Source organism: Sceloporus undulatus, chromosome 2, assembly GCF_019175285.1.
Source record: "Sceloporus undulatus isolate JIND9_A2432 ecotype Alabama chromosome 2, SceUnd_v1.1, whole genome shotgun sequence".
Taxonomy (NCBI): Eukaryota; Metazoa; Chordata; class Lepidosauria; order Squamata; family Phrynosomatidae; genus Sceloporus; species Sceloporus undulatus.
Genome location: NC_056523.1, coordinates 226,010,172 through 226,022,553, shown reverse-complemented (window position 1 = coordinate 226,022,553; position 12,382 = coordinate 226,010,172). Strand labels below are relative to the sequence as shown.

Below are 12,382 nucleotides of genomic sequence, written 5' to 3'. Positions count from 1 at the left end.
TGGCTTAATGAGAGTGGGAGGGAGCAGCTAAAAAGGCCAATGCAATTTTAGGCTGCATCATTAAAAGTATAGTGTCTAGATCAAGAGAAATAATAGTGTCAGGCCCCACTGGGAATTTTGTGCCCAGTTCTGGGCACCATAATTCAAAAAGGATGTTGAGAAACTGGATCGTGTCCAAAGGAGGGAGACTAAAATGGTGAAGAGTCTGGAAACCATGCCCAATGAGGAACGTCTTAGGGAGCTGGGGATGTTCAGTCTGGAGAAGAAAAGGTTAAGAAGTGATATGATTATCCTGTTTAAATATTTGAAGGGATATCATATTAAGGAGGGAGTAAACCTCTTTTCTGCTGCTCCAAAGAATAGGACCCGGAACAATGGATGCAAGCTGCAAGAAAGAGATTCCACCTCAACATTAGAAGGAACGTCCTAACAGAAAGGGCTATTCAACAGTAGAACACACTCCTTTGGAGAGTGCTGGAGTCCCCTTCCTTGGAGGTCTTTAAACAGAGGCTGGATGGCCATCTGTCAGGTTTGCTTTGATTGAGCATTCCTGCATGGCAGGGAGTTGGACTGGATGGCCCTTGTGGTCTCTTCCAGCTCTATAATTCTAAGCAAAATGACACCAGCACTTTGAAATCTTTTACTTCCAGAGAGACAAACCACAAAAGGAACAAAGGTTTATTTTGCACCAGTTCTGTTCTTTTCACCTAGAAACAAGAGTTCCCTGCACAGGGCAAAGCTTTATACATTTTCTTTCTTAATATATATTTTACATGCCCATGTAACCCTCTTTAATATTCATAATGTTGAATTCCCTCCCTCCCCCACGCTCTAGAGACATAAATACATTTATCTACAACACACCAAAACAAATCGCTATTCTGTAGTTTCTGTATTGTGTCATTAGGTATTTGGATTTTCACACATTTTTAAACTTCTTAGCTTGAACATTATTTGTTTGCTTACTTCTCAGAGTTGGAAAAAACAAGAGAACAATATTTTTAGAAGGTAATACTTCTTGGCCAAACTGGCAGACTGGACAAGGGTAATGATTATCATTGACATTAATGGGCTAACATTTTTCTGTAGTATTTGCAAGGCAATTGGATTAAAAAAGTGTATTCTCAGAGCATATTTGTGGCCACCATTCAATATTAACTCAGTCTGGAAAATTTCTTTTCTTACCACTGGTTTCTATGAGTGGTAAATGTTTTGCCACTTGGCTTGCCATTTCTTTTCTAATGTTACATAGGCACTGAATGCACAAATAAAAACTATTTCTCTTTTCACAGCATTTTCAAAATGGGATACCATATATCAGAGATCTTGCCTCCTTCTCCTATTAAGCATATTATCAAATTCCTTGCAAAATTACAGAAAGCTTTTTTAACCTTAATGGCTTCTCTCCTTCTCACCACCTTTCAGCCTGACATGCTTCTGTAAGGAAAATTTATTTTTCTATGGAAAGCACAACAAACTCCAAAGGTGGCAAAGGCAGAAATCTCACAAGGAAGAGGATTTCTAGTTCATATACAATGTTCTTTTGCGACAGTGGGTGAGAGAAGGTTGTGGATTGATAGATGGCAAGAAAAGAGAAGATGAAGCTACAACAGTTATGGCCTCTTAAAGGCAGTGCAACATTATCAGATGAGGTCACCAGGGACTATTGGTTGAATCTGGGAAACGTGGAAGAAACAGCAGGCACCCTGGACTTCCACTGTTGTGACAAGTTCATATTAAGCTCAGACAATTATTGCATAAACCATATAGGTCTCCCCACCCCACACCCGCCCTTGCTTGTTACTTCTGTTGTTGTTTTGCAGATTATGCCATTTTTAAAAGACTCCATTGGGAGAAGAAGCTATTCAGTTACACAAGCCTTTCCATTCCAGTTGCAGCTGTCAGGTTCTTTGGAGTGCAGCTAGAGATTTCAAATACACATCATTCAAATACGCATCCTCGTTCATATGGAAAAGCAACAGGGATGAGATCACCATAATAGAAATAATGTGATTCTTGCTCATTGTTGACAAAGAGAATGAGTTGCACCAATTAAACCATGTGCACAGACATTTGTGAGGAAGGTCCTGGAACAGCCCCATACTGTCTATTCTCACAGGCGTTGGCTGTTGGCTGGCTGTTGCTGGGAGGACTGATCACATGCATCCCATGATCCATCCCTGCTGAGAGATATTGCCTCTCTCCAAAGGCCCCATTGGAAGGCGAAGAGCAAAGTAAAGTGCTTTGGGTAGTGGCCAGTTTCTCAGGGCTTCCTGTCAGCCTTGGAGAAGCTGGGAAATTGTATCCATACAAATTGTATGGGTTGTGAAGGGAAAAGGCATTATAGGAGCTCTGCTGCATGTGGCCACCGCTATACATTGGTGAAGAAGAAGAGCTGGAGGCAGAGTTGCCTGCTTGCATGACATACTGGAACTGAGAAGTTGAGAAGGACCCCAGCTGGCCACTGTAGGCCTCCATCTTGCTATTGTTAGGCAGTGAAGAAGGAGTAGGCATTCCTGAGATCAAGGACTGAGTCCGCTGAGGCATGAAATTTTCAGAGGGCTGGATGGCAGAAGCTGCACCGCTCTGGAGCCGATTGTATCCACTGTCACTCAGCCCAGGGTAGCTCTGCAAGGCGGCCATGTTACTTCTTGCACATGGAGGGTAATCAGAGAGGTTCAGGTTACAAATTTGGCTCTCACGACAACCAACGTTGAAAGAATTGGGAGGCAAATGAAAGGCTGGTGGCGAACATGATGGAGAAAGGAGATGAGAAGACGCAGAGGGTGAGGGGGTCCCTGTACTTGAAGTCGTTGGGGAAGTTCCTGTGCTGCCCCCTAAAAAACAAACCAAAAATAACTGTAAACAGTCTGTGAATGCAAAATGTAGGTAAATAACATGCGCCTGACAAACCTGCACAGGCATCTCTCAGTTAAGAAATCATCTGACAATGAAGCTCCTTATTACATTACATTGTTTTACATCTTCCAGCCCCAACTTTCCTCCTTGTTCTCTATCTGGCTGGATGTTTTTAGCACCATTGGAATCGAGAGGACGGTAGAGGAGACTTTTGGTATTGGGTTGCAGAAGCATGTCTGCAGTAAACAATTCAATGAAGCTTGAACTGGGAAAGAATGGGATTTTTCTCTTGCCAATCCCGCTCTAATGATGTATCCCAGCCTAGGGGCAAGGTTAACAGCCGCTGGCCTCCAGAAGCCCTTACTGTGGATATATGGACAACCAGGCAAAGGGAAAAGGGGCAAAGCCTTTACATCAGCTCCCTTCAGCATGGTAAATAGGCATAACTCTTCAAGTCTGGTCTTGACTTGGGTGTTCCAGAAGTGGTGAAATACACACCTAGAGTATATTTTTGACATGGGGGGGGGGGCGGGGGCTTGTGGAGCCAAAAACAACCAAAGGGCCACACTTTGCCTACTCATGGTCACTGTTGTGTAGATCCAGTCTGGCAGTGCCAAAACAATTCTCTTAAAAACAATTCTATGTCTCCAGCCTAAGATCCAAGAGAGACTACCTGGGCAACAGCATGGAAATTTCACCTTACTTATGGGGATCCTAAATCTTTGAAGACTTGTTATCAATGGCTGAACACCTCTTGTAGTAAGGCGTCTGCCACTGGCCTGTCTGCACTGCATAGTATCCCTGTGTTGGAAATGACAGAGCTTCCTTTACTTAGTGTTTCCTTACTAAAAGCAGCAGGTGTAGCCATGCCATCTGAGGAGAGCAAGTGGCCGTGGTTACAAAAGCAGCAATTAGATTCCTTCAGGTTTACACACCGGTGAAAACTATCCCCAGAATGTGGACAATTGGATTTGGGAGTCACTGGAATCCAGTCACATAGTCCCTGGACACATTTTGTCAGTGGATCTTTTAGTGCACTGATTTGGGAAGGTCACAAGTTAATCTTATATAGAGGTGATGGTGGTAGTTCTGCATGTAAACTGGATTGTTATTGACTTCCTGCAAGAAAAAAATAGTTGCTGTCGGATTTAAAAACAAAATAGGGAGATAAAAGAGGAGCTTGAAACTGTCCTATTTTTGTGCTCCCTCAAAGAAATGGAGAGAAGCATTTCAGAAGGCGGTTGTGGGATAGTAAAGGAAAGAATTAAGTACCCCTGCCTAAAACATCCTCCATCACACTCCCAGCCAGCACAACATATATCCAGACACATGTAATATTGCTGTAATATCTACTTTGCCCCTTTGAAGGATGGTACAAGATAAGAAACATCTGAGGATACTAACAGGACACTGAATGGATTGTTTTATCTGTTGCATACATCACGGGGTGCATCTTGTGAAATCCACCACTTGCCTAACCATTATTAGCACTGTTAGGATCTCTGTGTTGTGTGGGAAACAAAATTGCACACAGGGCCCAGCAACAGCTCCTGTAGCCTTGAAAAATGACCAGTGTATAGTTACTAGAATCCTTGTGTCTTTTTTCCTAAATGTTTCTTCATTAAAGTTGAGAAGCAGAGCCACATATTTTTAATAATGAGATTCTGGATCAACTTCAACTATATTTATTAAAGTCAGGGTAAAGTGTTTGATAGATTTTGGGATCCTCCCAACTCAGCCTCTTAACATCTCACTGCCATATGCATTTAATTAATTCCAAACCTGTTTTGTCCCAATTTCAAGTCAATCTTGGTGACAATCATGTCATTCTTGAACAGTTTAGCTTCTCCAAAGCCCTTAAGTTGTGAAGTCTCGGTTGAACATTTTTTGCAAGCTGCATAATAATTATTTAAGGATTAATGGTTTAAGCCAGTCTGGTGGTTTTCTTGGGCATCAAGATGTATTGGGAGGCTTTTTGCCTGATCTCTCAGGTAGAGAAAGGACAGCCTTTTTGGAGGAAGGAGGAGGAGGAGGGCATGACTTTGATTCTAGAGTAAATACATTAAATTAATTGCTGAATAATAGGTGAACAGTCCTATAAATACCATTGATCCAGTTATTCTCTTCTAGTTGGAACTACCTAATTGAATTATAGCAAGTACACTTCTATACAGCTTGTCATTAAGCCATAATATCCAGGCCTGTCATGGCAGGGGGTTGGACTGGATGGCCCTTGCGGTCTCTTCCAACTCTATGATTCTATGAAGCAGCATACTCAATAATGTCACTGAGGTGGAATTTCATAGAAATTGACAGGGGATAGATGCCAAACAGGACACATTCAGTACTTTTCAAATGTCAATGAGAAAAATGTGGGGTTCTGTGGAAGCTCATTAGGTATTCATTGATGAGAGGATCACTGTGGCGCAGTGGTTAAATGCCTGTACTGCAGCCATTCACTCAAAACCACAAGGTTGCGAGTTCAAGACCAGCAAAAGGGCCCAAGCTCGACTCAGGCTTGCATCCTTCCAAGGTCGCTAAAATGAGTACCCAGACTGTTGGGGGCAAATTAGCTTACTTGCTAATTAGCTTACTTGCTGTTCACCGCTATGATCTTTGGAATAGCGGTATATAAATAAAACAAATTATTATTATTATTATTATTATTATTATTATTATTATTATTATTTCCCCTACTGCATAAGAAGCCAGAATAATAGAATCATAGCGTTGAAAGAGACCTCTAGGACCATCCAGTCCAACCCTTGCCATGCAGGAACTCATAATCAAAGCCTCCCTGTGACAGGTGGCCATCCAGCCTCTATTTAAAAACTTCCAAAGGAGACTCCACCACTCTCCAAGGGAATGTCTTCCACTGTCTAACAGCTTTTACTGTCAGGAAGTTCCTCCTAATGTTGAAGAGGAATCTCTTGTAACTATTCTCTGGAGCAGCAGAAAACAAGCTTTCTCCATCCTCAATATGACATCCTTTCAAATATTCAAACATGGCTATCATGTCACCCCTTAACCTTCTCCACTGATGTAGCCTAGAATCACATTGGCCTTTTTAACTGCCGCATCACCCTGTTCTCATGTTCAACTTGTGTTCTACTAGGACTCCTAGATACCTTTCTCCTGTACTCTTGTTAAGCCAGGTGTCCTCCATCCTTTATCTGTGCATTTCATTTTTTCACCCTAAGTGTAGTACCTTACATTTGTCCCTGTCGAAATTCATTTTGTTAGTTTTGGCCCAGCTCTCTAATCTATTAAGGTCATTCTGAATTTTCATCCTGTCCTCTGTGGTATTAGCTACTCCAACAGTATGTTTGTTGCCAATATAATCTTCAGGTAATGATGACCAGATATCTAATACAGAAATCAGTTAGACTACATCATTGAAAGTACAAGATGAAGATGTTTGTGAAAACAAGACCAGAGCAGATTGTGGCACAGATTAGTAATTGCTAATATCAAAAATTAGAGTAAATATAAAGAAGACCATTAAATCAATTATACAACCTAAAGTGTATTTCTCAGGTTATCTGATGCACATCAAATACACTTGTACACAGAAAATATCATATGAAGAGCAGGTTTAGACTCAGAAGGAAGAGGAGTAAAAATAGGATGAAGAAACATCAACTATCTAAGATATGCAGATGACACAATATTACTATTGGAACAATTACTGAGGGAGGTCAAGATAGAAAGTTTCTTGCTGCTAAACATGAATAAAACAAAAATAATGACCAAGGACTGTAAATTGAATCTAGACAATGAAGAAAACAAAATACTTAAAGGTTTTTTGCACCTTGGATCAAACAATGAACAGTATGGAGACTGCAGTCAAGAAATAAGAAGACTAGGAATTGGAAGGGCAGCCATGAAAGAGTTACAAAAGATTCTGAAGAGTAAAAATATACAAACGAGCATGAAAGTTAGAACCGTCCAAGTCATCGTATTCCAATGTGAAGTCAAATGCTTTCACAGTCAGCATCGATAGTTTTTTGTGGATTTTTTTCAGGCTATGTGGCCATGTTCTGAAAGAGTTTATTCCTGAAGTTTTGCCAGCATCTGTGGTTGGCCTCTTCAGAGAATGCTGGCATGGAAGTATTCCCTATCACAAGGTACAAGTGTGAAAGTTGAACAGTGAAAAAAGTGGATAAGATGGGTCCTTGACCAGATCGAGCCCAAAATATCCCTAGAAACCACGATGATCAAACTGAGGCTGTCATACTTTAGCCACATCATGAGAAGGTACAATTTATTAGAAAAGACACTAATGCTGAGAAAAGTTGAGACTAGTAGGAAGAGAGGAAGCCCACATGCCAAATGGCAAGGCTCAATTAAGAAGGTCATGGGCATGAATCTGTAAAACTTTAGCAGAGCAGTGGGAGACAGGGGGCCTTGGAGATGTCTCATCCATAGGTTTGCCATGAGTTCAGGTCAACTTGAAGGCAATTAATAACAACAACAACACATCAAGTTAAAGGAACTGAATCAACTCTGGTATCTAAGGCGGGTTATAAACCGCCGCTTTGAGGCGGTCTGCCACCGCCGCCGTTTGCTCCGTGCAGGAGCCGCAGCAGCCACACTGCGCAGCTCCCACACGGACCAAAAAAGAAGCTCCAAAATGGAGCTTCTTCTTGCAGCGCCTCTGTGACGTCGCAAGGTGCCAGGGGCGCATTCGCGACGTCACAGACGCTGCGACACGTTCGGACGCACAGCGTCCGATATGTAAAGATGGTGCCGGCCGTGTGGAACGGCTGGCGCCATATTGTACGGACAGAGTCCGTATTAGAGCCAGGGGCGTCTAGAAGAGACACCCCTTTTTTAAAATGGGACGTCCTGTGGACGTCCCAAGTGGCAGTTTGTAACCCGCCTAAATCAGAGTGAATCTGAGCAATTTTGTTTGTGAAATGGTAGGCAAATCCTTCACAGCAAAGAACATGTATTAGATGCTTATCATATTTGCAGATGGCACCAGATTAGGAAGGATAGCCAAATACTTCAGGAGATAGAATCAGAATTCATTCAGAAAACATTACTTCAGTGCAACTAGTGAAGAAATGAACAGACAATGGCCTTCCCAAATACAGTGTCAGTTCAGGATCTCAATTCCATTTTGTAGTATGAAATAAAAGTCATAGGCTGGGACCAAGTAGCCACACAGCAAATGGCCTCAGTCGGAACACTGACCTCCTAGGAAGGGATGAGAAGGGGCAACTGCCCTGGTGGAGTGAGTTCAAACCTAAGTTGTGGGAGTCCCTTCAAGCCAGTTCATATGACAGTTGGATTGTTGATGCTACCCATTTCAAGAAACTTTGCAAGGAGATAAGCAGCCCCTTCCTCAACTCTGAGTAGCAATCAAATAATATGGGAGAGGTAGAGAAGGCAGCAGTCCTGTCCACCTAAAAGGCTAATGTCCTCAGGGCCAACTCATCCATATAGGCGAACTACGCAGCCGCCTGGGGCGGCAAAATTTAGGAGCGGCTTGGCGGCTTTTCCCCCCCGTAATCAAACAATGTTCAAAAAAAGTATAAATTTCAAATATCACACTTAGATTTTTCATTTTTTATAAGGGACACTATTTTGCTATGTCATTATATTTAATGGGACTTGAACATCCACGGATTTTGTTATCCATGGGGGATCTTGGAACTAAACACCAGCATACACCAAGGGTCCACTGTACTTATATTGACTAAACACTCCAACCTATACAATAAAATAATGCAAAGAACGTTAAATAGCAAAACAAAATTGTAACCAACCTAGTCATCTCACCTACTTAGTCTAACCTAACCTATGTAGTAAATGGACTTTTTTTACTCTCGTAATAAAAAAAATAATTTAAACTTGTGTCAAAAATGATTTGATAGTTTTCAAACACAATTTAAATAGTAGCCTGTAAAAACCGAAACTGGCTTTTTGACTAATTCGCAATACTATGACGAGAGATTGGAACCTAAATTTTATGTCATGTTTAGCTTTAACAAACAAAACAGCGGAGATCAAGGGATGAAAATAATTATGAGGGGTGACAGGGGTGCCAAAATATTTCTCGCCTAGGGTAGCCAAATACCTAGAGCTGGCCCTGAATGTCTTCCATACCATATGAGAGGCAGTGCCAGTGTCTCTCACAGTCTGAGGTAGGTTTCTGAAACAGGGAAGGCAACACAATGTCCTGGTTGGGAAGGAAGGATGACACCACCTTCAGCAAGAAGGTAATGGGACTCAAACACAACCTTGTCTGGATGGAACTGAAGATATGGGTTGTCCACCCACAGGGCACAAAGCTCATCAGTTCTCCGAGCAGTCGCAATGGCAACCAAGAAAGCAGTCTTTTGTGATAGCAACCATGGATCATAAGATGCCATTGGTCCAAAGCCCACTTGGGTGTCAGTGCTTGTATCTTTTCAAAAATCTTCTAACTAAAGGATGTGTAAAACAAGAAGGCTTGCCCAGAAACTGAAAATATGCTGAAGTGGCAGCTAAGTAACAGCAAATTAAAGATGAAGAGAGGCCACAATTCAACAGAGAAAGTAAAAAGTTCAACGCAAAACAGAGGAAACATCTGTCACAAGGCCAAATTGAAATATGGAATAAGGCATCTTTTATGTCCAGAGTGGCAAACCAATCACCCTTTTGCACAGACAGGGTGGAGGATAGAGTTTCTGGAGCATTAGCATCGATGCTTGTTTTGTAGATCTATGTTTTCTTTGCTTGAGAAAGGGGAATATTGATGTATATCTCCATGGTCATTTGGTCAGTGTTGCTTGTGAAAAGGTCATTTCCCATATCCCTCCCTTTTCTGGGGGGGGGTCAATAAAGTTTATTGCCCTTTGTTCTCTGTCCTCTTCCTCTCTGCTCTTACCAAGTATGGATGCAGAAACTAGGTTCTGCTACTAAAGATGTTTTTCTTCTTACTTACACACATGAGAGTCAGCTCTAGGGATTCTTCTACGAAGTATAGTTTTCTCTACTGGTTAGTTATTTTTGTAGAACCTAGATGTAACAATAAAGTAAGTTTACTTTTAACCTACCAGTGTATCCTGTTTATTTGCCAGAAGTTCAGATCTTGTTTTTACCAAATAACTGTGGAGTACATGCTTGTTGCTGTGTTGCTGCTGCTACTAAACTTCTTAATCACAAATAACTAAAAGCATAATCAATTTACTAACAAAAGTCACCATCCTAAAGCATCATGGGCAAATGTAGGAATTAATTCCTTTCAAGTCCAGAATCATCCTCAATCTTCTATTGTTCTTGGAGATGATGAAACATTATGAGAAACTAACCTGATGCACCTCCGATGTCAGTACAGGCTCTACTGCTTCCTTTTGCAAGAAGGTATCTACTTCTTGGAACAGAATGGCCGAAGGGATCATTGATCGGAAAAGTCTCACTGGAGGATAAATTTTGAATTCGATGACATAGCCTCCTCTGATGTCAAACAGCCAAGAATCAATGGTGATGGAGTTCCACATATGCTGAAACTTTTGGGATGTTATCACACAGGGAAAATTGGAAGGTCAATGAAGTGTGATCCCGGATGCAATCATGGGGTTTCACATTTTTGCATGAGAGGTTATCACATGTAGTCAAAGTCAATGCTAAGTCAATTCGAACCCAATCCAGGGTCAACTGAGAGATGTGTAAATCTGGCGAAATATAGAATGTACAAATCCTGTTCCACTCCAAAGTGGCATTCAATTTGAATTTGGCAGATATGGAACACATGTCTCGGTCGCCCTTGGATTGCCTTCAAATCAGACTACAATTCCCAAGCTCCTTTGCTGATTGCAATTTTCTCTCCTGTGCTCCATCTGGGAGCAAAGGGGTGGGAAAAGTGAAGGCGATTGTGCTGCCCAGAGGGTGTGTGTGTGTGGGAGGGGGGCTTTTCTTTCTTCTCGGAGTCCTGGAGCTGTTTTGAGGATGAAGCAGCTCTCCCCACAGAGACACACACACACTGCCTCCCTCCCTCCCTCCCTCCCTCAGCCCTTTCCAGCTCTTTCCCTTTGGAAACTCATCCTCTCCAACTGGAGGGAAGGGATTGGCCAGGACTCTCTCTTTCTCTCTCATGACCCTGTCACAAGGTTTTCTTGGCAGGTTTATTCAGATGGGGTCTGCCATTGCCATTTTCTGAGGAGGCTGAGAGAGTGCGACTTGCACCAGGTCACCCAGTGGGATTCGATCCCTGCATTCTAGAGTCATAGTCCAATGCTCAAACCAAGTGCAAGTTGCTTTGGACTGATTTTGAATTGGTGAATTGCCTAAATAATGTGAAATAAGGGGTAATGAATAAACAAATAACGTGAAACAAGGCAAAACCATGGGAACCAGAAGCAAGCCTAGCTGGAAGTGTAAAAAAGTTACAATCCGATTCTGCCCTCACTGCGCATGTGCAGGGATGCTAATTCGAATTCTAGACTACAAAGGGTACGTACTCTTATGATAATTTCTTTTGCATTAGCACTAATTTTGCTTTGGGATGGGCGCTGTCTTCTTCTGTGGTGTGATAACCATCCATGTACTTGTGTTCATTTCCGAATTAGCCCTACTTTCTTTTCTTTTGGAGTTGAGAGACATTCCTCCCATGTGATAACAAGCCCATCATGCTTGTTATCTGGGAATGGAGGAGAAGGTGACTCTCAGGATGGAGAGCAGTCTGGAAGATGAAGGCTTTGGTCCTGTGGGTAAAGGCTGCAGGTTTGGAGATATGGCTACCAAGGTTTCATCTGGCAGAAAGTCAAAGTTGGTGGTTGGAGGTCTCTTTACTCTTTTATTTCAGCTGACCGACCTTAAATATCTGGCCTGAAGTATAGGGTGTCTGGGTTATTGATGCAGGTTCTTCAATGTATACAATCTATGCATTCCCAGTTATATTTCCAGAGTTCTCCAACTCTGGCCCATGGCATGGACCATAACAGTTCTGGGACATGAAACAACCTGGTCTTGAGATATATTTTGTTTAGGAGAGATTTGGTTAGCTGAAGCATGACCTTGCTGAGTGAAGGCAAAGATAGCCTAATGCATACAGTCTGAATGGTGCCTATCACATCTCGAAAGATAGAATCATACCGTGTTTCCCTGAAAATAAGACACTGTCTTCTATTTATTTTTCCTCAAGAAGACACACTATGGCTTATTTTCAGGGGATGTCTTATTTTTATTAAGTATGGTACAACAATCTACATTTATTCAAACACAGTGTGCCTGCGTCATATGCGGGCACGCTATACGCGGCTTCCAGCATACACTGGAAGCCACACCGGAAAGGTACGCCACGGGAATGAGCCCCATTGTTTCTAATGGGGCTTGAGTTTACACGGTATTTCCCTTATGCAGCGGGGTCTAGAATGAATCCCCCATGTAAGGGAAGAGCCAACTGTATAGTTAAGTTATCTTCTTCTGGAACATCGTCATAACAATCCAAACTCTGAGGACACACAATAACTAAAGCAGAGCTTCCTGCTCCTCACTTCACCTTTAAATGGGCCCTGGAGAACAGGACCGGAGT

General features: G+C 42.2%; 1 protein-coding gene across 1 annotated transcript in view; it reads right to left on the bottom strand.

The window, feature by feature from the left end:
• Positions 1-664: 664 nt before the first annotated feature.
• TBX15 (T-box transcription factor 15) overlaps positions 665-12,382 on the bottom strand; it is a 126,451-nt gene continuing 114,733 nt past the window's right edge. The window contains exon 8 of the mRNA XM_042455689.1: positions 665-2,837. Coding sequence (XP_042311623.1) covers positions 2,053-2,837 — 785 coding nt within the window. The 3' untranslated portion in view covers positions 665-2,052. The remainder of the gene's footprint in view (positions 2,838-12,382) is intronic.